This window comes from Camelus dromedarius, chromosome 32, assembly GCF_036321535.1.
Source record: "Camelus dromedarius isolate mCamDro1 chromosome 32, mCamDro1.pat, whole genome shotgun sequence".
Classification (NCBI taxonomy): domain Eukaryota; kingdom Metazoa; phylum Chordata; class Mammalia; order Artiodactyla; family Camelidae; genus Camelus; species Camelus dromedarius.
Genome location: NC_087467.1, coordinates 15,648,593 through 15,676,004, shown reverse-complemented (window position 1 = coordinate 15,676,004; position 27,412 = coordinate 15,648,593). Strand labels below are relative to the sequence as shown.

Sequence of the window (27,412 nt, the reverse complement as noted above, 5' to 3'; positions counted from 1 at the left end):
AGTTTGTTTTGAATATTTATTCTAAAGAAAATAGTAAAATATTTAATTAAATACCAAATTAATGTAAATTTGATTTTCAGTGCAATGCGTGTTTTACTATCTAAATTACCAAGACCATGGATTGTGGATGAGAAGAAAGATGATGGTTATACTGCCCTGCATCTGGCTGCCCTTAATAATCATGTAGAAGTGGCTGAACTGTTGGTACATCAGGTAGGAAAAGCAGTTCAGTAATTTTTAACAATTTTGAATCATTGCTGTTCATTTATTTATTACTTCATCAACTACCTGTAGGTTACAGTTAAAATCCATGATGATACAAATTCAGATGTAGTGTGAATTCAGTCTTCTGCCTAACATTGGTTGTTAATGGTCGTGTGTGTGTGTGTGTGTGTGTGTGTGTGTGTGTAAGGGTTGGGGTTAGATCCTTCAGTCTCCAGAATTCCCTCTGCACAATCTTCCTGGTTTGGTCCAACGAAATGGGCTTCGACTAAAAGGGATTTTCCAGGATTGCTGCCACTGTTGTGGAAGTATCACTCAGCCTCAGGACCGGGAACCATCATGTTGTTATCTAAGCTGGTGTGGCCACTTGCTGCCAAGTAACACCAGGCTGCAGCCAGAATCTGCTGCTGGACCCCTGGAATCTGTGGCTTACCTTAGTCATTTCATTCATTTCAGCCATCTTATTGATGGCTCTACATTTTTATGAGATTGAATTTGGGGGGAAATTATTTATTGCAGTTTCATGATGTTTGGTATATTCAGCAAAGTTTTTAAATGTTTCAGTCAAGCAGATGCCATAGAGAAGCACTGAAGTTACCAGAGATTTATCTGTGGTCCCTGACTTCAAGGAACTTACAGTGTAGTTAAGAAGATGAAACAGTAGAAAAATTTAGTAGATAGAACGTTATGTATAATGTCTATCTTATGATCTAGGACCTACATAGATCTAGATCTATGATCTAAGCTACAGAAATTTAGATAAAGAAATAGTTCAAAAGTTAAACTACCTTTCCCCTGCCATTGTAAGCCTTTATTATTAAAATTAATTCTTTTAGAAGTATTGTTAATTACTATAAATTCCTTTTCATCCAAAATGCAGATGACTGACCTTAAGCTAATACCACACTGTCTAGGTTATTGTTCCTTTATAGTAAGTCTTAAAATCAGTCACAGTAAGTCCTTTAACGTTGTTCTTATTTATCAAGACTACTTTGTATTCTAGATCTTTTGGCTTCCCGAGTATACTTTAGAATCAGATGATTAGTTTCTATTTAAAGTCTTTGGGAAGTTTGATTGCGCTTGTACAAATTAGATTTATCTTTAAGTAATTTTTTGAGGCTACTATAAATTCTGTTGTTTTAGAATTTCAATTTCTAGTTGTGTATTGCCAATATTTAGAATTATAATTATTTGGTGTATTTACCATGTACCCTGTGACCTTGCTTAAATTATCATTCACCATTGGGAAAACAGAAATTACAACGACAGTGAGATACTACTAATCACCAACCACAATAACTAAAATTAGAAAGGCCAGGCAAACCAAGTGTCGATTAGAATGTGGAGCAATTAGAATTCACAAACATTGCTGGTATTTTTCAAAGTAGCCATATTGAATAACAATTTGGCAGTTTCTTATAAAGTTAAACATGTATTCAACCCAGTAGTCTGACTTCCAGGTATATATATCCAGGAGAACTGAGGGCACATTTCCATGCAAATACTCTTACTAAACATTTGTAGCAGTTTTGTTTCTAATAGCCCTAGACTGAAAGCAGACCAAATGTTCATCAGCTAGTGCCTGAGTAAACAAATCACGGTTTGTCCATACAATGAACGTTACTTTGGAAAGATCTATAAACGATGGGAAAAGTTCAGGAAACTTAAAAAAGAGATCCCTCCCTTTCTCCATTTATATGAAAACAGACATGATAAGAAGATAAGCTGAGATCAGGTACCTAATGATTGCACCAAAAGAGACATAAATAATAAAAACAAACCAGAAACTCCCATGTTCCAGAACATGTCATAGCATTTCCGGAGTTTCAGCAATTCCTGATGCTCTAAGCAAGTGCACAGGTGTGGTGTCAGAGTTGTGATCAGAGGGCATGAATGATTCTGACACATAAAGAGTATGATAATGTTTATTTTTTGAATCTGTAGCCCTTAATTTTAGTTTTTTTTTTAATGCCAGACATTGTGCTAGGCAGTTTGACATGTTATTTTTCTTAGTCCTCACGTTGGCCCTGTGAAATAGTTTGTGCTGTTACCATTTTGGAGCTGAGGGAATAGGCATGAAATGATACAGCGCCTGCTCAAGTTCACAAAGCTCATAGCAGACAACGCTTGAACCTAGGTCCAAAGACACTAAGTTCAGTGCTTTTGCTTCTCAGTCCTTCTCCTCTGACCTTGGCATCAGCTGTTCTCTTGTAGTCCTTTGGCTATCCCAGGGCCCTGGAGGGACTTTCTGCTCATCCTTCAGGAAGTGTTTGTACTAAGTAAGCCTTGTCTTCTCACCCTCCAGCAAAGTTCCTTTCCTCTGAATGAAGAGGAGCTCAATTATGCAGCAAGAGGAAGTGACCTTATTAGGTCATTAAAACAAATCTAAATCTAATGAAGACTCATTAATGTATTTTCAGGAAATACTTACAGTTAAAACAAGCTGATTATCTCCATTGCTCTATGATGGGGATTGGAGGGGAGCTGTGTTTGGCTCTGTTCTGTACTTTGTCCTTTAACTGTACTTAGATAGAATCACCATAATAAAAATAATTATTTTAAACTTGCCGTTCTACTTCAGAAAGTTTGCTGCCCCATCCACTTCCTCCTGTAGTACCCACATCTGTTACCATGTGAGCACAGTGTCCCCGCAGCTGGAGGAGAGGTGTGGTCAGCAGTGTCCGGTGATACCGATTCCTCACAAAGAGTTACCGTTTAGTGTGCTTCCCTGTAGTCACGTGTCACTGTGTCGGCTTTGTTCTTCTTCAGGGTAACGCAAACCTGGATGTCCAGAATGTGAACCAGCAGACTGCCCTCCACCTTGCTGTTGAGCGACAGCACACCCAGATTGTGAGGGTAATGTGTCCACGAAAGTGAATCTTAGCTTATTAGTGATATGTTATTCATTTCATTTCTCAAAAGGCATAGTTACATATAAAAATTACCATTTTAGGCTCATGTTTTTTTATGAGTTGGGTAGCTTTTTAATTTGTAATAGAGAAAATCTTAAAACTCTGAGATACAAAAGTCTTTATAATTTTTTTGCCAGATTTGTAAATTCCCAGAATATTATATCAGAGAATTTCAAAGTAACGTATAAAATTGCTTTTTTTTTTTTTTTAAGTACACTCCCCTTTAATTTTTTAAATTGAGAATGAAAGGCTTTGGCTGGACATTTGCTGAGCAGATTCCAGAAAAGCTGACATACATGATTTTATTTTACTAATCCGGTGATTCCAGATAAAATACTTGAATGATTATCTGTTTAAAACTTTTTTTGTGGAGGAGCGATTCTTAAAGTTTGGGGGCTGAACCAGCAGCAGCAACATCACCTATGACATTGTTAGAAAAATTGTTGGGCCCCACCTCAAACCAACCAGATCAGGACCTCCCAGGGTGGGAACTAGCAATCTGAGGTTTAACAGGCCTCCACGTAATTCTCATGCACGTTCACATTTGAGGAGCTGTCCTAGGGAAACATTATATGTGATCTCTTTGGAACAAAGTAAATGAAACAAAACAAACCAAAAAAATGACAGCTTGCAAAGACAGGTAAGACTATATGCTTGAGATTGTTTTCTATGTGTGGTGTTTTTCTAAAACTAATAGCATTTGTAGAAAGGAATAGGGAACTTGTTAAAGCACTATAAGCAGTTTTATATTCACTACTTAAAATATACATTGAGATATATCAATTATGCATTTTATGTAAGAGGTTGTAGTTTAGCAAACACTTCACATTTATTATTATTTAAAATTCCTGTTGCCAAAAAGTCTTCATTTATCTCTTGATATTTGCACTTTCCTTATAAGCATACATTTGTAGAAAATTGACCAAAGAGAATGGTATAAATAACTTCTGCTTGTTTGTTTTAATAATAGAAGAATTTTTAATATTATGATTTGGTCTTATTGGAAATACTTTAAATATCCTGACTCATATATCTTAAATTAAAAGGAGACAAAAATATCCTAAATTTCCCCTGGTTATCTTGATTTTAGAGTAGATGAATTAAGCAATATATTGGTTCTTATTTCTTCCTGCTTTCTTTAATTCAGTATATTTGAAATATTTGAATAATCAGACTCATCATTATTTGTAAGGGGTCACAGGGGTATAGAGCAGTAGCAAGCAGATGCATAAAAATAACTAGCTTTCGTGACAACCCCATCAGGTAGGTTCAGGGCTCTCCCACTTTTATTTTAGAGATGTTATTTCTTGTGAGTGGGATACTTTAGCAAAATGAGATGTTTTTCCCTTTTAGCTTTTGGTCCGTGCAGGTGCCAAGTTAGATATTCAGGATAAGGATGGGGATACTCCTTTGCATGAAGCCCTGAGGCATCACACCTTGTCTCAGCTACGTCAGCTTCAAGATATGCAAGATGTGGGGAAGGTCGATGCTGCCTGGGAGCCGTCCAAAAACACAGTGAGTAAAGATCATCTCTAGTTCAGTACCAGTGGGAGCATCTTTTAGTGTATGATCTTATATTTATAGCTAATTTAACCTGCGTATGATAAAATATTTTACCAGGGCTACAAATGTGGAAATTTAGTTTATGAGCTAAATACTAGTCAATACTAACTATATTGTTTCACATTCTTACTAAAGGTTGTTTGGTTCTCCTTTTGTAACTTCAGCCATTCAGACAGGAGCGTTGTGTCTTGTGGTTTTAGTTTACATTTCCTTATGACTGCTGGTATTGAACATCTTTCCATTTGCTTGTTCACCACCCACGTATATTTGATGAAGTGTCTGTTCAAACCTTTTGTTCATTATTTTGTTGGGCTGTTTTCTTACTGTTGAATTTTGAGGGTTCTTTTTATAATCTGAATACAAGTTCATTATCAGATATGTACATACTTCCGCCCAGTCTCTGGCTTGTCTTTTAATTCTTTTAACTGTTTTTGGAAGGGCAGAGGTTCTTAATTTTAATGAAGTCTGGTTTACCAATTTTTTCTTTTATTGTTTGTGGTTTTTGTGTCCTGAGAAATCTTTGCTAAATCCAAGGTCACTACAATTTTCTCTTATTTTGTACTAGAAGTTTATAAAGTTTTAGCTGTTACATTTAGGTCTGTGATTAATTTTGAGTTAATTTTTATATAATATGGTATGATGTATGGATCAAAGTTCTTTTTTTTTTCCCTTTGTGGATATCTAGTCATTCCAGCCACATTTGTTGAAAAGACTACTTTTTCTACTGACTTGCCTGTTATGCCTTTATCTAAAATCAGTTCTGTTCTATTGATCTGTGTCTAGCTATGTGATGCCAACCCACTGTCTTGATCACTGTAGCTTTATAATAAATGTTGAAAGCAGGTAGTGTAAGTCCCCCATCTTTCTTCCTCTTTTTCTAAGTTGTTTAACTATTCTAAGTCCCTCACCTTTCTGTATGAATTTTAGAATCATTTTAAGAATGTAAAGGGATTCTGAGACCAAAGTGTTTGAGAATTGCTGCCTTTCTGCATGACCATGGGTAAATAACTCGTATGTGTCTCGTTTTTCTCATTTTAAAATGAGGGGAAGAGAGTAACTACTTCCATAAGGTTGTAAAGATTAAGTAAGTTAATTCGTGGAAAGCACTTAAAATAGTTCTTGGTCCATTGTAGATGTTCCATAAATGTTAACAATTATTATGACTATTCCCAGGAAAGATGTTTGAGTCAGTAACTCAGGTGATACCAGAACCTGACTTGTCTCATTCTCCATTTCTTGGCTCAATTCTTAGTTCTTGGTTCTTTTCACAGTGTCTTTCCCCTTATTGTTCAAGTTGGCTCCTAGCAGCTCCAGGAGCCAAGTTGAGTAGAAATGGAAGTACTGTTTCCTCAGTATCTCAATCAGAAGTCCTGTTCTTGAGTTTTATTGGCCTTAATTGACCTGATTTGGGTTCTGTATCATCCCTGAACTAATTATATTAGATGAGGTGGATATCTGAGTGGTTTGAACCATCTTTGGTCCACCTCTAAAACTGGAGAGTGAGTCAGTTCTCAGACTATATGCCTGAGGAAACGGTGGGTAGGTGAGATGGGGAAAGGGATATTTGGACTGCAACTCATCAGTGCCAACCACATCTACATAGTGTGTAAGTTCTTTCCAGACATGTTTTTCACGCACACAAACATATTCATATATATATATACACACACACAATCATATACACATACTTAACATATATATATATTTAATGATAAGAGTGGGTAATAGGTTCCTAAAGGGAAAATAATGACTCTTTTCATTTGATTTCAGTTAATAATGGGACTTGGTACCCAGGGGGCTGAGAAGAAGAGTGCAGCATCAATTGCCTGTTTCTTGGCTGCCAATGGTGCAGACCTTAGCATTCGAAATAAGAAGGGTCAGTCTCCACTTGATCTCTGTCCTGATCCAAGTCTCTGCAAAGCACTGGCAAAGTGTCATAAAGAAAAAGTCAGGTTTGTATTATTTATTATCATAAAACCTAATATTCTGTACATAAAGTATTGTGTGGTTTTGCGATGGAAGACTTGATTACTTGAAAGTCTTTGTCTTTGCCCTTCCTCTGTCTTTGCTTTGACACTTTCTTCTCTGAAAATGTTCCTACAGATAGCACGTCTCTTATTTCATGTTGTATTTTCTTCATTGTTAAATATGAAGCTTTATGCATAATAAGGTCGAAGAAACTTTTCTAAACTATTCTGATCTTCCAGTACTCCTGTATGTTATAGGAATTTATCTGTAAGAAAGTCTCACTAGTGAAATTGCTGGGGTTAATGTTCTATGTATTTAAAATTTTAGTGAACTTCCAAATAGAGGCAGGTTACATGCTCACCAAAAGGGTCTATCTCACACAAACTCTGTAGTAATTCTAGGACCCTGCACAGTGCCTGACAGGCACTCAGTAATTGCCAATGAAGGATTGAAAGAATAAGCAAATGAATGAACCAGTTCCTGATAGACTTTTCTCTAAAAATGATCATTCCACAGTTGTCTTCTTTTCTAAAAGTAAAAAAATGATTTTATTTATTGTTTACAGTATAACTAAATTTCTTATTAGGTATTACAGACATACAAAAGTACATCTCATTACTTTTTTATCCAAATGGTGCTGTGCAACTATTATTGCCCTTTATCCCTGGTTCTTGTCATTGAACATTTCAGTACTTGTCCCCTGACCTTTGTGCTTTCTTTCTTTCATCTCTTATAATTTATGTGTAGTGAGGAAATGACATCTCTTTGGAATCCATTTACAGAGCTGTGTCATAGGGAAATTGATACAATGAGGTATATACATTCCTTCAAGTGTATCCCGAAGGAGCATAAAATTATATTGGAGGACAGAATGCATGTAAAATGTATAGCTACAGGCACTGTAATTTCTGCTGTTAGTAGCTCGAGTATAAGGGGAAACCACTCTGCGTACGTACATGGGAGCGGGCATGTGCATGAATTTCTGAAGATTGGGGTGGAAACAGTGTCCCTTTTTTATAGCTGTAGTTGGTTGTGTGTATGTATTTCTGTATCTTTTATATATATATGTATGTATTTATAGATGTGTTCTGTCTTTCTGTAATAGAATTTTATACTCTTTAAGGATATGCTTAAAGAAATGTCAAAACAGCAGCTGCAGTGACATATTTTCCAAAGTGCCGTATCAGTTGTGGGCTCTGCCGATGGTTCATTCTGTCTGCAGTTAGGATAACTAATGTGGGCTCTAGCTAGGATTTTGTTTTATTCCTATGTCCTGTGTCTTCCTCAGCTGGTTCTATATAGATAAAATAGGTTCTGAGTGAAAGTGTGTTTATGTTAAATTTTTTTAAACTAGTGTTTTTGATTTCTTTGTTAGAAGAAGATTTACCCTTCTCCATTGGGTGAGGATTTATTCATTTGAAGTTTGAGTAGTACTAGAAGTATGTAAAAATGCAGAGAGGTGTATAAATAGAAAAATGTAGCATACAGTGTTTCATACACAGATGTTAAAGCTTAATTTTTTAACATAACTAAAGCTGTTTTATGTGTACTAATGATGCTCTAGATGTTGTAAAGTATTTTAATTAATAAATTTGTAATACAAATATTCTGATAGGCTTGATTAGAATTTTTTTTTTTATTAGTGGTCAGGTGGGTTCTCGAAGTCCTTCTATGATCAGTAATGATTCTGAAACCTTAGAAGAGTGTATGGTGTGCTCAGATATGAAGAGAGATACTCTTTTTGGCCCATGTGGACATATTGCTACCTGTTCTTTATGTTCTCCACGAGTCAAGAAATGCCTCATCTGTAAAGAACAAGTTCAGTCCAGGACAAAGGTAATATGTTTTTAATATAGTATTTCATCATTTTATGAAGTTCTTTGAAACTGCAATTAATGATAAGTAAGATTACATGATAGCATGTGTCTTTAATTTTGTTCTTCCTAAGAATGATCTAAATATAGAATATATAATTTATACATTTATCAAGGCAGCAATTGAGATATGTAAAATATCGTACTAGTTAAAGTAATCCACCATTTTACTTTCTAAGTCCCTTATAACCGAAAGATATATTTAATTCCACTTTGTGTTGTGGTTAGTTGTGTTTTGTACCTTTATGGAGTGCATGGACTGTTTTGTATTGTATTCATCTTTGTAAAAGACCAGTTGATTTTTTTGGGTAAAATGTCACACATTCTGGATTTATTTGATTGTTTTATCATGATGTTCTTTAATTTGTTTCTATAACCTGTGTTTCTGTAAACTGGAAGTTAGATCTCACGGGCTTAATTAGGGTCAACTTAGACATTTTTCACAAAAAAAATCATAGATAAAGTTTTCTCAGTTTGTATTGTATCTCACAATTAGGCAAATAAAGTGTGATCATCCTGCAATCCTTGGTGGCCAAATTCTACATGTACTCTGGACTTTTTATCTCATCTGACTCCTTTTGGTTTTTGAGAAGCAGTACTCTTTTCTGAGTTTCCAGTTTCAGTTTTTTTCCATGTAACTTAGTGCTTTCTTATTACTGCATCATCTTACTCATTTTGGTTTACTGAAATAATAATTTTCTTTTTTAGTTTTTCCTAACAAGTGTATATGTAAATGATATTTAAGTTTCTCACAAATGATTTCTCTCAAGGTGAATAACTTAAATATGTTGGTTTTCTTTGGTTTCATTTATGAAGTTTATATTCTTTTTTCATTCCCTTGGTTTCATTCTTTTCATTTTTCTCTTGATATTTCCTAAGCTATTCATTAATCTTCACTAATTAGAAAGGAGCTGGCACCAATTCCTATGATGTATTAGCCAATAGTGACTTAAAAGATGAAATCTTGCCAGTACTTCTTACATTTTCCTAGTGTTCCTTCTAAGACTGTATTCTTTATGATCCAAATGAGTATATCATTGGTAAAATTTCTGGCACATGAAAAAGTTCAAGGAAGTTACTTTTGGATGGGAGGTACTGGAGTAACAGTATGTGTGTAGTTGTGTAATCTGTCTGTGGAGGTGAGAAGGATGTACTGGCAGCACTTACTGTATGCCAGGCTCTGTTGGCATTCTATCTGTGTCACCCCTGCTTTAATAAATTAATGTGGATCACTCTACTTGGTATTTACAATTTGCTTTAGTTACCTGTCACAGAGTAACAGTTTGGGAAAGAATCTGAAAGAATAAAAATTTAAGCCATTCTCTTGTTTCTAGATTCTGCTGTTGGGCTTGAAACTTTCTGTTAGATTAAGCCCTGTTTCAGAAACTTATTGAACACTTGTTTTGTAGCCAAGACAGAGATGTATATGATAATTCCCTGCTAAAAATTTGTAATCTCTTGGAAAACTATGACTTAGATAAAAAGCTACACTTCCATATAAGATGTTGTGAGTGCTTTAAGAGAGATGTGAAGTGAGTTCAGAGCCCTAGGTTGTGAAAAGCAGAGTCTCATCTTACAGCCCTTGTTGGTCATCTAGTCAGCTCTGGTTTTTACAATTGGAAAAACCGAAGCTCAAAGAAGTGCACTGATTGTTAGGTCTTCAGTGCATTTCTCTTGATTCTCAAGTCCTTGTTCTTTCCCCTGTGTTATGATACGCAGAGAAACTTAAAAACCATGTCTGCAAGGGCAAGTTGATAGAACAGGAAGGTAGAGGGGAAGGAATATGTTGTCATTCCTTTTTAGACTGGTTCTGAATTCCAAGGATTAGTAAGTTTTCTGTTTGTGTTTTAAGTTATGGGATTTTCAAACCTGTACAAAAGTACAAAAACTTACATACCCACCAAACAGACTTGCCAGGTCCGTTGCAGAGCCCTTGAATATAAAGAAATAGTGACCCCAAGTGGTTAAAGGATCATGAACATCTTCACTGAAGATAAAACAAATGATGAAACTAGTATTTGGAGGTAGGGAGAATAAACAAGCTTGGTCTCTTTAGCAATTAAAGAAATACAAATAATGAACTGTTATTAACCACTCTTGTCAAATTAGCAAAAGTAAACCTTAAAAAATGCTAGCCAGGAAAGTGGGAAAGGGCACTCTCTTGGTACTGCCGTTGACTGAATGGATTCAAGTTTTTTTGAGAGACCATCCTGACAATATATACAAACCTTTACAATAAACATGCTTTGATATACTAATTCCATTCCTAAGGAAAAAAATCCAGAAGGGGAAAAAGTTATGCTTACAAAGATTTTTTTTTTTTAAATAGGGGAATGGGTAAGTAAATGATGAGATCAGTTTGCTAGATTATTTTAAACTCTTTATAAACATTTCAGATACATAGACAGTTGCATTGAGAATCATTTTAAAAACCAACACATCTTTTATATAGAGAGGAGAAGAGAATTATCATGTATTAGACAGTAATTTTTTTTGTTGTTCAAGTATAGTTGATTTACAGTTGTGTTAATTTCTGGTATACAGCATAATGATTCAGTTACATGTATTCTGTTTCTAGGCACTGATTTTATATTAGGCATTGAACTAAACACTTTACACATAGAATCTAATTTACTCTTTTTTTCATTGTCACATTTTCATGTTTGACCGGTATTTAGCACATCCAGTAAACATTTATGTGAAAATGCTTCTTACTTACAAATGGCTAGATCAGTCAGAGTTTCCCCTCCCTGCCATCATTACACTGGGCACTTCTGTCCATCACTCTAGTTGCTGACATTTGGGACTTTCATTTCTTTTTTCATCCAGATTGCGCCCGCTTTTCTGTTTAGCTTACTAACCAGCCAGGTAGCTGACTCACATACCTTTAAAATTGAGCCATGATCCCCAGCCCTTCCCTTATCAGAGAGGAAAAACTTTGTTGGGAGCTGTGAAAAATTAGTGTACCTCCCTCCAGGCTTTGGGTCCCTCAGCCACCCATTCCCAGGGTTTTCCTCTTTCTGTTCCCCTGCCCGCCCCAGCCCCATTAGAGTTTGCATTTCGGAGGCTAAGTTGATCTAGTCTAGTCTGGTGTCCCTGACTAGGTAGGGAGACTAAAGTGGAAATAGAACCTGTTTAGCTGGGGTATTTAAAGATGTGAAAACGAGTAGCTTAGAGAGCAGAGGACAGAGGAGAAGTGTGTGTTAAATTCCTCTGTGCTGGGAGTGTTTCCTTATAGAGGAGAAATACATTTGGATACAAAAGGAGCTGTTAGAGTCACTAGATTTATTTGTAGATGCTCACGCTTGCACTGTAACCTCTTTCTGGCAGATTGAAGAATGTGTGGTATGCTCTGACAAGAAAGCAGCTGTTCTTTTTCAGCCGTGCGGACACATGTGTGCTTGTGAGAGTAAGTAGCCTGTGCAAAACCTCCTCAGAGTTATTATAAAAATAGAAAGTGAGACAAATTATATCTTCGATTTTTTAAAAATAACTGGTGAGCAGAGGGGTTGGTGGGCCTCTAGAACCCTCCATTTGTTCCCTCCCTGCCTCCCCCTGAGTGGGAGGGAGACTGAAGGCACTGCCTTCTGCCAGCTCCTCTTCTCACTGCACTGTATCAGCACAGAGTGCGCTCTTCTCACACACCGGAGAAGTTTATTTCCAACAATGAATGTTGAAACACTTAGTCCAGCCTTTCTTCACGTATAAAATTAGCGCGTCCTCATTTGTCCTCCCCTTTACATTACGTCTCCTGCGTGCTCTCCTCACTGCGGAACCACCGCAGCAGCCGTTTAGGGCAGTAATTTCTGGCTTTCTTCACCTCTGTGTCAAGAGAGCTTCTAGAAATCTTTTCTTTGTGAGGATAATATTAAAGTTTAAGAGAAGTTTTAAACTTTGCTTTTATATGATCCCCCTTACTCTTTTCAAGTTAATTAATATTCTCCTCTTCCCTTTGCTTAAATTTTACTTGGCAATGAAGAATTTTAAACACGTTTAACAACTTTACTTAAATGGGTGCACGGTAAAGCATGGTATTTCCTGTTATGAAATTGTTCAGTCAATTAGGTGTTGATTTTTAATACAGTATTTGATTAAAGTAACATATTGTATGATAGGTTAATCTCATTAGCACAGATTTGCTTATAAGTGTTGATGCTTTTTTTCATTCTGATAGGCAGCTCACCAGCTAAGGAAGGATCAAGGTTTTCTCCTGTAACATTCTGCATAAGTAATTGTTTCTGTTTACCAAAGACTGGTATAATGGCTGTTATCAGCTGTCAGAGGGCAGGAAGAAAGAGAATTCTGTCTTAAGTAAAAAGAGCTTAGGTTATGTAAATTTTCATACCCCAGAGGTTAGCAGACATTTTCTGTAAAGGGTCAAATAATAAATATTTTTGGCTTTGTGGGCCACATGATTTCTGTAGTAACTACTCAACCCTTTCCAGCTACTCACCTTGACATTGTAGTACAAGAACAACCATAGACAAGGTGTAAACAAATTTGGGAGACTGTTTCCATTAAAACTTTATTTACAAAAATAGGTGACTGGTTGCAGGGTGTGGTTTGCTGATCCCATCAGAGACCAAAAGTGATACCTTCAAAGACTTGGAAGCTGGTTAAAGTTAGTAGTTGATAACACAGATTCTAGAACCTTAATGTAACATTTCCCCCAGGAGTTTCCCAAAGTTTTTACATTATTTTTTGCTTTAAAATGTAACGAGAGCAACAGCTAACTGTTACTGAGCTCTTAATTCATACCAGGCACTTTAATCTCTTTTTGAGTATTTCCTCATTTATCTTCACAAGAAACCTAAGAAGTAGATTGTTTTCTCCATTTTATAGACACATTGGTAAACATTTATTTGCTAGGGAAGATGAAGTTGAGATGGAGAACATCCCTTTTCCCAAGGGGAAACTGTACAGCACAGTTGTTAGTCTGGTCCCACGTCACAGTAATGTTCTGCAGAGTACTGCAGCCTTGAAGAGTATAAGGTGGCTTAACAGAGCAAAGGAAGGAGAAATTATATCCCCTTTGGAGGGACTGAAGAAAGATTGTATATAAACAATATAACAACCTAACTTGATAGTTAAAGATTTGATATAGTTGTGGTTACATATTATATACTAAGACAATTAAGTTAATCCTTTAAATTCAAGGAAAAAAATCTGCCCTCAGGTTGAAGAGAAGTCCCAAACCAGATAGATACCTACCAGCATTAGCTCCTGCCTGGTGCATCTTGCCTGGGCTGGGATCAGAGCCATCTCTGTTTAGGCCTCGGACAAGATCAGCCTTGAAAACGATTCGCTGCCCACCAGTGTAAGCACTGTTGGCAGCATATGACTCGGTGGGTTTGTGCTTTGTTAAGGTTATTATCTTCTCATTAGGTATCCTGCCGCAGTTTTTGTTATTTTGCCTGTTTTTCAAGTGACAAGGACACTTGGTACATATGCTAAGATGTGTAGTATACTTTCATAGTAAATGCTAATGGGAAAGAATGTGTTGAAGCACTATGTGTTATTTCATAATTAATTGATAACTTTAGTTGTAGTGTTAATAATCCATAACATATCATTGTGCCTGGGTATTTCTTGGAATGGGGAAACACTCTTCTGACATATAGGTATGAGAAAGATAGTCCGTTATGATAAATTTTTGATACTTTCCTTACTGCTACATTAAAAAACAGTCACTAAGCATTTTCTTTGTTAGATTACATCAGTTTAATAGAAGGAAGAGAATTGTTCAACATATTTTAGGAATTTGAGAGGTAAGCTGTTTACAAAAGAAGGTATTTTTTAAAAAGTTCCATGTGAGCAACCTTGTAATTCTTGTTGTAGTAGTTAAATTTATGAAAGGTATCTCCCTTCTTTATTCTCAAGCATTAAGATCTTGAGATATTTATATTACATCTTTTAAAAACACTTAGAAACCCCCTCCACAGTTTATTTCATTGTATTAGAAAATGTTATTTTCATAATGATGGACTCTATTCTAGAGGCTGCCAATGGAAAGTATACGTTCTTAGGTTGATAACGTTTTAAGAAAGTAGAATTGCGTATTGATATAACTTACTTAATACTTATCTCAGTGTTAAATTTAAATTGCAAGAGCAGAGAAAGGCAACCCTATTCTCATTCCCTTTGGTGAGAAGTGTCCCATTGCTGTCCCCAGACTGTGCTAGCCTGATGAAGAAGTGTGTGCAGTGTCGGGCAGTGGTTGAGCGAAGAGTGCCCTTCATCATGTGCTGCGGAGGGAAAAGTTCAGAGGATGCCACTGATGACATCTGTAAGTGGGTTTTCCTAAGCAGTTTCTTACTTTGCTTTCTTGCTGGGACTTTCATGGACATCTCGTAGTATGCTGTCACATTGTAAAACTTAAGGTATGTGACTTGAATCTATGAGAACCAGGTAGGGTTTTGCACTTGTTACATTGTAAGAAACCTAAAATTATGTTTTTCTAGCTTGCAATATGATTCTAGAACTTTAAACATTAGTCTTTTAACAAACCTCCATATATGATATAAAGAATATTGTTGTATTTTTTTTATTATTGAAGCATAGTTAGTTTGCAATGTTGCGTTAATTTCTGATGTGCCAGCATAGTGTAGTATTCTTGCTTAAGGAAAATTTGCTGGCTATTTTTTTGTTGTTGTTGTTGCTGTTTTAAAGATGAAATTTGGTATATTTTACTGGGGGAGGTCACCATATTGTAAATTGTTTTTTCAGTTTACCCAAGTGTTAACCTCATTCCTTTACGTAACAGGTTTACCTGGTACATTTAAGTATTTTGTGGAATAATAATTATTTGTGACAGAGTAACTGTAGATAAACTGAAGTGTAGTCCAGTGAACAAGTGGAAAGATGAAACGTAAATTATTTACCTTCAACCTTTTCAGTACAGTTGACCCTTGAACAACGTGGGTTTGAACTACGAGAGTCCTTACACTTGGATACTTTTCAGTAGTAAACACTACAGGACTACTACAAGGTCTGTGGTAGGTTGGATCCAGGAAAGTGGAGAAACCGTGAATACAGAGGGCTCTGTGAGTTATTTGTTGATTAACTCCCAGGTTGTTCAAGGGTCAACTGTAGTGTAGCTGTGTAAAAATATTTTTCATCTTTGCAAAAGACGTAAGCTGGATGGTCTCCTTTATTTCTTTGTTCTGTGTACAGATGAGGAGGAACATTAGCGTAGTCACTTCTGCTCAGGACTTTTTGTCATTATCACCAGTAGAGCAAGATAAAAATCCCAGGGACAGATTAACTAGAGTAAAAGACCAGGAATCTAGAGAGTACGAAAAGTGAAATAAAAAATTTCCCACCACTTAGCAGATCATGGCCTTTCTTTCACAGAGGTCCTCATCTCAGATCAGTAACAACAAGTAACTACAAGGAGAGCCTTGGAAAACCCGGAAGTCTGCATTGATTATTGTCTGGCTGAGTTAAATATAACTAGAAATTAATGTGTAAACCTATTTCTTTTTGAAGATTATAAATGAAGGAGTATAACAAATGTCACTGCTACATCTGTTGTCCACATGAAAAAAAATTTTTTAAGAGGATTCTAATAATAGTTTTGTGGTTTTAATAAAAAAACTAATAATTTTCGAAATAAAAAATCATTCTTGTTTCAAAACAGTCATAACAGTAAGATTGTTTTATCTGTATTATAGCAAGTGGGAACATCCCCGTGTTACAGAAGGATAAGGATAACACCAATGTCAACGCAGACGTGCAGAAGCTGCAGCAACAGCTTCAGGACATTAAAGAGCAGGTAACTGATTCTCCGTGGTGACAGTGACTTGAAGAATGGCATTTCATATTGTTCTATGAAATTACTAGTGTTTTCTGTAGTAAATGTGGTTCATATTTGTGTATCACTTGTAGTATTTGAATATTTGCAGTAGGCAAAATCTGATTAGAAGATTTCATCAGGCACTGTACAAAATAGGAAACACACCAATAACCAAGGGTCAACATGAAAAAATGCTAAATCACAATGAGGTGTCTTTTCCGACTTATCAGATTAAGGGGCAAAAATGTTAGAAACTGTCAGTATCAAGTGTTTAGGCAGACTGTGTAGCAGTCATAATTCATAGTGTAAATTAGTAAAACACTTTGGAAAAGATTGTCATTGTCTAATAAAACTAAATAGGATATTGTTTGGGGATGCAAACTTGGAAAAAATAATCACACAGATGGTGTTTAAACAAGGGTGGTGGGGTTTTTTTGGCTAGGATGGCTGGGAGGGGGCATGAGGGAAGTTTCTGGAGTACTGATAAACTCCATGCTGTAAGTGATCGCATGCATTTGAGTAGTTTGTGAACTTTTATTAAACTTTACGCTTATGATTTGTGCACATTTCTGAATAGATATGATACTTCAATAAAAAGGAGAAATGGACACACACACACACACACATGCACGCACGCACGCACACACACCCACCCATAAAGAAAAGCAAGGGAAAGATAAATGCAAAATTCAGAGGAGTCATCAGTGAGGGCTGGGGGAGGATACCTGGAGGAGCTTCAAAAGAAAGGGTAGAATTCCATGCTTTAAACTGGGTGGTGGTTATGTTGTTCTTTATATCTTATATATACCAGCAGAAGTACTCTCTTACATCTACTTAATATTTAATGAAAGCAACAGTAAAAGTAAAGAAATTACCTGAAACTTGTAGGTATATGGTAAGTAAGAAACTCTTTTCCCCCTTTATCTTACCATTTGACCCAGCAATTAAATCTGATTAAACTACAAAGATTGAGCAGCAAAGGGTGTTATTTCTCTAGTTTGGCCATCACATCAGTGTTGCCACGCAGTTGTTAGAGTCACACTCTTGTCTTTTCTATTTGAGTTTATAAGAAAGTAACATAATCAATAGGTAGTGACCCAGGATACCTAATGACTCTTGAAATAACTAAATTAGAATTAATTGTATATATTTATTAGGAATTTAAACACTCATCTGAAATGATGAACAGTCTATAATTGGGCCAGTTTTTCTTTTGAAATCTAGCACCTAGTGATACTTGTTATATAGTGAATAAGTTAAGGTAAATATGAATTTATAAATTCTTAATGTAGGAATATATTTAGCTCATTCTAATATAAAATAAAAAGTTTTAAAATTTTGAAGCTCTTTAGAATCTCAATCAGTAAAACTGAACGGTAAAACTGATTTTTGGACACATCTTCTGTGAAAGCATTTTATCTCTTAATTGTGAATTACAGTTTTTCTCTTAATGAGTAATGACATTTATTGAACCTTATTAAATAGGAACCTAAAAGAATAATTCAGCTGTACCTTTGTCCAAAGTTTGCCATTTGAAGAAGTGTTTTCTTAAATAATCTTCATTACCATATTTCATCACTAAAGTATTTAAACATTTAAAACTTATTTTCTGTGGAATGTTATAATTTCTTTCAGGGACCCCTTCAAGGTACTAAGAGAAAGCATCTGAATAAATCTCTTTTTAAATTTTAAATCTCCAATATTTCTGTTACCCCAGTATCTCTTTAAAAGGCGAAAATTAATTTTATGTGCTATTAAGAGTGTATTAATCTAAAGTAACTTAACCCAGGCTGCACAGATGTGTTTACTTTTGGAAATAATAGTTATTAATTAACTACATAGACCTCTTGAAAGTTTAATGGAAAGAGACTATTTTAACTTAATTTTTAAAAACTGCTTTAGCTCTTTAAAATTAAGAAAATATTTTCTCCAGCTTTGCTTCTCAAAACTTTAAGGTAGATAAGTGTGAAAATTTACTTTCGAAGAATGAAGCCAACAAGTTAGACTACAGTTCCTTTTTTCTGTTGTTTTCTTTGCAGTGATTTCTGGTATTGTCAAAGTTGGTAACTACATCTTCATATAGGCTTTGGGCCTGGTTTATTAATCTAGACATTCTTGTTTAATTATTTCACTTCTTCTATATTATTTAGTAAAAGTATAATTCGGAATGAAATTTTATAGTATATTAAGGTAAGATATGTTTTTATAAATATAAAATGTAAAAATGTGCTTTGTGAGTGAATATGTGATTTTCCTGATAATTTCACAGAGGTATACTCCTAAATTGTAAGTGAAATTAATTGTTTTTAACTAAAGGGATCTGCAATGATAGGAATGCTGTGCAGCAGCATGTTTAAAAGGAAGAGCTCTGAGAGGGGAGGGTATAGCTCAGTGGTAGAGTGTGTGCCTAGCATGCACAAAGTCCCAGGTTCGATCCCCGGTACCTCCATTAACAGAAAAATAAATTAAAAAACCAGATTACCTCCTCCCCCTCAAAAAACCAAAAAACAAAACCAAAAAAAAAAAAACCTCTAAAAGCCAGAGATCTGGGGCCACGTGGACCTGAGTTCACATTCGGGCTTGTCTTAGAGAAGTTTTTAATCCCCTGAAGCCTCAGTGTCCTCTTTTTTGAAGTTGGAGTGATGCAGGACTGAGTGATGTAGATTGTATCATGTCTACGTGATGCTTGGCGTGTGTTATTAGCAGCATCTCTTCTCTACTGCCCCTGATTCTCATGCTATTTTCATGTAAGAACAGCATAGTACCTATGGTTGGGGAATCTGAGTCTTAGTTCAGACTGAATGGGGCTTCCCATTTCATATTTGATTTTGGCTTTTGCATTTTAAATTTTATGTACGATTTATTGTATGTAATATTTTATTTTATATAGTACCTTTTATACTGATCTGACAGTACAAGCAATATTTCCATTTTTTACGGATGATACTATAAAAATTTTTTCAATTTAAAGCAATAATAGATTATTTGACTAAAGCAACAAAGGAAAATTAATGTTACAGTGTTGTCACGTTACACTTTCAAAATACAAAATGTCTCAGCATTTATTACTTTATTTGTATCTCACATTCCAGACAATGTGCCCTGTGTGTTTGGATCGTCTGAAGAACATGATTTTCCTCTGTGGCCATGGAACATGCCAGCTCTGTGGAGATCGAATGAGTGAATGTCCTATCTGTCGAAAGGCTATTGAACGAAGGATTCTTTTGTATTAACTAAGAAACTCAGTGTGTTTTGTTAGCTAAAGTATTCAGTCATGAGATTTTAGCTCTTAAGCTAGTTGGAGGTTCTAATGATTAATTTTTAATATCATAGTTTCTTTACTAGAGTGTAATTTGACTATAAATGTACCAGACAACAGCAACAAAAAACTACAAAACAGTGTTTGGACCCGTATTTTTTGGTTTTTGTTTTTGTTTTTTTTCCTTTTCATTTGAAACATCAAATTCATGTAATTCATAGGTAATTTACCTTTGGCTTCTAAAGGGGAAAATCCTTTAAGGATCCCTTGTTATTTTTGTTTTTAATTGCATTTTCTTATAAGAGAATTAATAAATTTGACCTTAAAAGATACACTTCCTTATGCTCAGCTGACTTTCAGTTTATCATGATTTTACCCAGAGAGTTGACACAGGTACTCAGAAAAGTCACGCATCAAATGAAAGGGGCAAGTCAAACCATTATGTCATGCATGTGAAATAATAAAATGGTAGTACAAGCTGTATGTGGTTAAGGGAATACTGAACAGAGAAGTCTTTTTAAGATAATGTGCAGTTTATCCCAATGATTGTTTTTGAATTCTTAGAGTAAATGAAAACATAGGGTGAGAGAATAATGACTTTGCATTTATTTCCTGGATTCAAGGAAAATTGCTTAACTTGAATCAGATTGCTAGTTTCAGTATGACTGATAGACATGAAAAGGAGAAATAAGCAGTCATAGTGGGGAACTGCAGGGGGAGGTTGTCCAATAAAAGAGTACCTGTTAACTCACCATTACCAGTTGCCTTTCTTGTATTAATTAATACACTGTTTTGTTTAGCCAGCTCTTAAAAAAAAGTCTGTGAAAAGCATGCCTCAGTTTCCCCTGTGATTACTTATCCAGACTTGATCTGACTGGTGAAATGGTATTGTCCTCTTTGGGGCTCTGAGGTTCAATTTAGCTTTTCTAATGTGCTAAATAGCAGCACCCCAGTGATCGGAGAAGGATAATGCATTGCCCAGAGGCAGCAGCCTGTCTTCCCCGTATCTGTTAATTCTGCCAGTGTTGCTCTTTCTGCCTTCATCATAGGCCTCGCTTCCATGATCTCTCAGATAGCAGAGCAGTCTGTCTTTATACCTGATGATGAGGATATTATTTAAACTGCCAGCAGTATCCAAGACAGTACATAACCAGTGATAAACATTTACTTCAGAAACAATGACTAGGACATTTACAGAAATATGTCTGATTACCTGTGTGGGTTTTTTTTTTTTTAACTCAAACTTCGACTCTAGAGCATCTAATACATTTTTCTCCTTTGAATGAGTAGTCTTTCAGTAGTATGAATATACACATGAATATAAGTATTTTGGGGTTCATTGTTACTAGATTATAAAAATACCAGCTGTTTACGATAGTATCTACTATGTACTGTATGTACGTTCACTCCTAAGGATAGTTATCTTTTTTGCAGTTTTTTTCCCCTTTGGATCTTGTTCTTATTTCAATTTTTGTGCTGCAACAACTAAATTTGAAAGTACAAAGTCTAGCTCTCATAACATCCTATTTCTGGCAATTTCATGGCTATGCCTTTGCAAATCCTGGTGAAAACATTGGTGCGCTTCGCTGGCTGAGTGTAGTCTCAGTAGTTCCATACCTGTGTTTAGCTGAGTAATTTACCATTTAGAACAGTACATTTTTTATAAATTTTAAATTTGAGAATTTATATTGACTCTACTCAGTTACGTAACAAAGGGCCACTGAGGCTGTTTTTTAAGCCATATTTTGAAGTTATAAAAAGATAGGACATCTGTCTGATGATGTTCATATAAAGAGATGGTTCTCTTTCAAATTTGGAAACAGTGAAAGTCAGGATTTTCCTTTTCTTCCACGCCACAGACTGCCCATCTCTCTTCCACCAGATGAACTTGTAAGGCGGGGGCACCTGGCTGACTCGTGCACCGTTTGGCCAGTCAGTACGGTCACGACTCTACTTGACTTAAATCCTTTTTATTTGTCTTCTGAGCCGCAGTGCTTAAACCTATATCCCTAAAAGGCAATTTCATCTTCCAGACTAGTTTATTTCCTCCATGTTAAAAACATAATAATTTATAAACTATGGCAAAAGTCAAAAGTCACTGTAATTATAGTGCTAGGTTCATGTGGATTTTCTGTGTTTGTACCACTTGGAAATTTGTTTAGTGAATGGAAAATGTTTCTCTATTCATGTTTTGAAGGACCTGAAAAATTATTTTAAATGTATTTTGGGTTTGTGACAGAGAATAAGATTAAGAACTTACTTGTTTAAGTGACTTTCCTCTAACTCTGTGAAACTGCTACCTCTTATTTATGTCTCAGCAGCACTTTCCCGACTAGGATGTGTCCTTGTTGTAATCATCTCGTTATCTTATGCCTCAAGAGAGCTTTTGCTTTTCCTAGAATCATTTAAAAAAAAACAACAGAACCGACATGCATTCATTCAAAAACATATTTATTGAGCGTCAGGGGCTAGATAACATTGAAAAAATTGTCAGTGTCTTAGTACATACAGAATTTATTATGCAGCCATTGTACATTTGAAGTAATCTCTTCAAAAAGAAGGGATCTAAATATACTGAGAACATTTCTCCCTAATGATTCAAAGTGTTGTCATTAAGTAGTATTTGAATTCCCTCTCTGCACCCCTCATTTCCTACCACATTTTCTTTTATTCTTCTAACATTGTCAACTTTGTTACCAAGACATACACACAACTTACCAGATGGTGCTATTCTGATAGTTTTTCTTCACATAATTTAACATTCTTACTGCTTATACTGTATATGTGTTTAATTTTGTTGGGAGCAAGAAAGTTTTTCAAGAGACGATCATTTTGTATTAGTATAGGAATATTGTATCACACAAGTGTTTCAGTTTAGCTGTCCGTATTGTACTTGGTTATTTGTAATTTTAAACATTGCAAGTTGACCGTTAGCTACTGAGGCATAAAATAATTGATAACATTGAAAATAATTTTCTTAAATTTATATCTTTGATGGCTTTAGCCTGTAAGAGCATTTTAGCACATTGCAATGCATGCTGCTTAAGGTTTGTCCAATTCAGGTTTCAAAGCTTGCTGAGTCATTTTTACATAGTAGAAATAGACTGTATAGTTATGTGTTGCCCAGTTGCTGTTCTTGTTTATTATGAATTTTAGACCCTATTGGACTAGGAATTATTTAAACTTATGAACTAGGAGAATTGGTGATGGGGTTGGAAAGGGAGGACAGTTGGGGATTGCAGCAAATAAGGAAGAAAAGTCAGTTTTTGAGTTTAGAGAAAAGGGGATCATGTAGATTTTTATCAAAGCAGTAAGTGTAGAGATTATATTTAATTGAATAGAGGGTCTTTCAGTCAGTTTTTAATGTAGTTTAATTAACAGTTGCTTTGGAAATTATAAACTTTAATACAGCTTGCTTTAGAAAAATTCAAAAGGAAAAGCACTTATCCTCTCAGAGTGTCTAAAATATTATAGGAATAATTTGTATAAAAATTGAATTTTGGAATATAATTTTTTTTCATTTTTTTATTGTGGTAAAAGCATATTTTTTACCATCTTAACCACTTTTAAGTTCAATAGTGTTAAGTATATTCACATTGTTGTGAAACAGACCTCCAGAACTTTCTCATCTTGCAAAATTGAAACTCTATACCCATTAAGCAACAACTCCCCTTTCCCACCTCCCCCTAGTGGAATAGAACTTTGATTAAATTAAGAAACACCTGAATTATCTTGAGAGTTTGTGTTTGCAAGATCTAAAGTTATGGTAAACATCAAGTTACTAAAATTTGGAATAGACAGAATTTCTTACCCCTCTCCCAATTATCGTCAGTCATAATTGAGTAGGTTTTAAATATCTGTTAATTATAAGAGTTTGTTATTTCATTTCGAGCCAGAGGGGAGAAACACATTTTAAACATTAAAATTAGATTAGCTTTGAATTTGTGCTAAATTGGAAAGGTAATAGATTTTCACAAATTATGTGTGCCTTGTTATTGAAAATGTCAGTTGTCTTTAAGTCTACTTGTAACTGTTTCAAAATATTTTTTTCTCTCAAAAGGCAACCTGATTTTATTTGCTTGAATATTATGATAGGAATGCTTACTGATACTACTTGATAATCATATATAGCCTTGGAACTTTAACATATATATAAAACTGTAACAGTATTAATAATTACATTTGTACTTCTTTAGAACATTAAATTTGAGGAAAAACTGTTTAATGCTGTCTCATGTGTACATTGCTTTGCTACAGTGAGAGGGAAAATTTTTTAGATTGAGCCTCAATTTGCCAATAAATGGTTAATAGTGGGTCAGACCAGAGTATAAAAATATGGACTAGGTCGTAGAACTGATGAATTAATGTAACTGCTACGTTGACATTTTCCACCTCCTTTTCTGTCAGAGTATTACTTTTCCAGCATTTATTCATATTTGTGACTAAGAAGGAGATGAAAACCTGAGGTTAAAATTGAGATTTTTATTTTGTTGAGGAAGCAGTAGGTATAGAAACGGTGGCTTGCCACATGAATTTGGTGCCTAAATCCGTAATGACAAGTTATAATCGACACTTAGTGTGTAAGAAAGATTATATTGCTGAATATTTTACTTTTCTTGTGCAGTCTATTTGATTTTGTTTCATAAACATGGTTTCATCCAAAAAGCCAAATGGTCTTGTAGTTTTCTATAAAATAAACAAATGTGCCATTTTTGTCTGAAATCTGTAATGTTAGGAAGCTATTGAAAGTTCTGACTCAGGGCTTTTTACTACTTTAAGCAGTTGTTAATTATATTTGGAGAAAATCCATCTACATAATTCTTCAGTGCCTTGAAAGAATTATTAACTTGGCAACACTACGAAAACTTTACAGAAGGTGATCGCTAGTGTGTGTGTATCAGCACACACAAGCTCATAAGCCGTGTTACTTAGCTTGTGTAATCGCGATACTGCTTGTGTGCTGGGTTTGGGGAATCCTTTAAAAGAAGTTGTCTTAGGTTTGTACTTGATATTTGTTTTTTCAAAAAAGGGTTATTTATGGCTATGACACTTACTAGAAAAGTACTTCTACATTAAGTCATTATGCAAAGTCATGTGTAAGTAGCATCTGGGAAGAGGAGCCAGAGTCCATACAGTTTGCTATTTAGTGTAAAAGGAGAATCTGGTAGACACAGATTGTCTTCCCCTCAAATGAAAAAAAAGATCTTTTGTTCAAGTGATTGGGTTAAAAAAATTTTTTTTTGAGAAAATCATGAATTGCATGACGTTCTTAATGCTAGTTAGTCTTACTTAGACTGAATCCACAAAATTGATTTTTCTGTTCAGTTCAGTATGCTTGTGTCATTCTAAATACAGTATATTCAGTGATAGAAGTTGGCTTACGTGACTCTTAGCAGCGTTTTGCTTTGTTTTTTTTCCCCAGTGTTTTTTAGCTTCCACTTGATTAAATTTAAAGTCTTGTTTGTGAATATAGTTTTTGATGGCAGATGGGTCCTGCGTATTAACTTTTGTTTAAATAAATGCTTAGCAAGAGCTAAGCTTTTAAAAATGAATGCAAACATTTACCACTAATAAAGCCTATGATACTATATCATTATATAATGCTTTTCTCTGATCTTTTGAAACTATTCTTTATAGATGTATGCATGAGTTTTGAGTCATATGGCATTTGAAAACATTCAGTACATCAGATCTTTTATTATTGGGAAGGAAATGATCATGCCTTTGAGAAACAAGGGAAGTGTATCTCCAACTCTGTGTGAGACGTGAGTGCCCACATCTGGGAGGCTCCCGTTGCAGTTGTTTACACTCAAGGTACCTCTGTCCATAGGGCCAAAGATGTTTTTCCTGTGTTAACACCTCATGTTCCTTAAGGATTAAGAGATATTGTAAAAGTAGTCTGAATAGGATAAACTTGATAGAAAATAAATCAACTAGTCATGAAGATTCAACTTCTACAAAAAGTTTATTACACTTCACAACCCAGATGTAGACTTCATTTTTGATGGGTATACATTTGAAAACAATGATTTATTTGGCTTTGTTAGCATTTTGTGACTGAATCAGTAATTGAAGGTTTAGGGGGGTTATTTTATTTTTCAACTTAATAGAAGAACTTAGTTGTGAAGTTACTGAGAGGTTGTCTAGTTTTAGTTCAAAAGATTAAGAATTGTTATCTCGGATGTTTAAGAGGAAAACCATCTGAAACAGAATCCTTCAAAATTGTTTATGTGAAAAAAGCATATGTATTCCAACTTTTAAATTGTGAATTTATTTTTGGTTAACCTCTAATTAACTGTATTTTGGGGGTTTATTTCTGTTGCTGTATTAGATATTTCATGGCAATATTTTTTATTAAAATTGAAACTCTGTATAGGTTTTAAAATAAAACCATTATAGAAAATCTGATTTCTATTTATTATCATTGATAGTTATTCATCCTTCACAGAAGTTAAAATTATTTATTAGTCTTATAGCATTTCCGAAACTTACTAATAATGGAAACTTTAAATGGTGCATTGCAGAGCAGTGACAGGAGTTTATAAAACAGAATGAGTGCATGAATTAAACTAGAACACCAGAACTGATCTCTCAGATAAATTACTGAAGAATGATCTTGTGGCTAATCGTTTTTCTCTTTATAACAAAATTACTTGATAAATTTATTTTAAGGATGAAAAGATGATAAACATGATATGAAAAGATAAGACCTGAAACAGTGACCATCAATCCGTGAGTTGATGACATGTCACTAGGACTGCTGGGAAATACTCTAGTCAGATGTAATGCGTTCATGGTTAAAATACCCCTTCATACCAGGTCCTTGCATTCTCAGATAAGACAACTTTCTGAAAGGCAGATTTTCAAATCTATATAAATATTATTTCTTATATATTTAAGTCCATTAACCTAACTTCCTTTCTCTCTTCTTTATTTCCGCAGAACACTAATTAATATCTTGAGTGGAACATTGACATACAGTTTGGAAAAAGCTTTTGTAGATGGAGTTAACCCTGATTTAATAGGAAAAATAGAGAAACAATCAAATCAGAGAGCTTTTGGCTACTGACTACAACCAAACCATATTGAAGAATGAAATTCAGAAAGGTTATATGCTTGTAATGTGTATGTTATAGTACAGGAGTACTATGTTGGTTTCTTGCTGCTGTGGCAAATTACCATGAATGTAGGGGTTTAACACAATAGGAATTTTGGATGTCAAAAGTCTGACACGGGTCTCCTTGACTAAATTCAAGTTGTTGGCAGGACTGTGTTCCTTTCTGGATGCTCTTGGGGAGAATCCATTTCCTTGCTCTTACTGGTTTAAGGGAGAAATCATACCAATTCTCTACAATCTCAGAAAATAGAAGCAGAGCCAACATTACCCTAATACCAAAAGCAGACAAAGCAATTACAAGAAAGGAAAACTATAGACCAACATCCATCATCACATCAATATGCTAAAGAAGGAAAATCATGTGGCCATATCACTAGATTGAGAAAAAGCATTTGACAAAATCCCAATTTGTGATTTTAAAAAACCTATTCATGATGAGACCTCTCAGCAAACTAGGAATAGAAAAGAACCTTGTCAACCTGATGAAGAACATCTGCACAAACCCTGCAGCTAACATCTCCTTATTGGTTAGAAACTAGATGCTTTCCCCCTAAGGCTGAGAATGAGGCAAAGATGTCCCCTTTCTCCACTCCTATTTAGCATTGTACTAAAGTCCTAGTTAGTGCAGTAAGACAAGAAAAGGAAATAAAAGTATAAAGATTGGGAAGGAAGAAATAAAACTTTGCAGATGACATGATTGTC

At 35.0% G+C, this 27,412-nt stretch overlaps 1 protein-coding gene across 1 annotated transcript in view; it reads left to right on the top strand.

The window, feature by feature from the left end:
• The window catches only part of MIB1 (MIB E3 ubiquitin protein ligase 1), a 91,017-nt gene extending 67,199 nt beyond the window's left edge, over positions 1–23,818 (top strand). Inside the window, exons 13-21 of the mRNA XM_010976836.3 lie at positions 81–213; positions 2,992–3,078; positions 4,488–4,649; positions 6,468–6,649; positions 8,309–8,501; positions 11,870–11,948; positions 14,712–14,825; positions 16,213–16,313; positions 19,427–23,818. Of these exons, the coding sequence (XP_010975138.1) occupies positions 81–213; positions 2,992–3,078; positions 4,488–4,649; positions 6,468–6,649; positions 8,309–8,501; positions 11,870–11,948; positions 14,712–14,825; positions 16,213–16,313; positions 19,427–19,567 (1,192 nt within the window). The 3' untranslated portion in view covers positions 19,568–23,818. The remainder of the gene's footprint in view (positions 1–80; positions 214–2,991; positions 3,079–4,487; positions 4,650–6,467; positions 6,650–8,308; positions 8,502–11,869; positions 11,949–14,711; positions 14,826–16,212; positions 16,314–19,426) is intronic.
• The last annotated feature ends 3,594 nt before the right edge of the window (positions 23,819–27,412 follow it).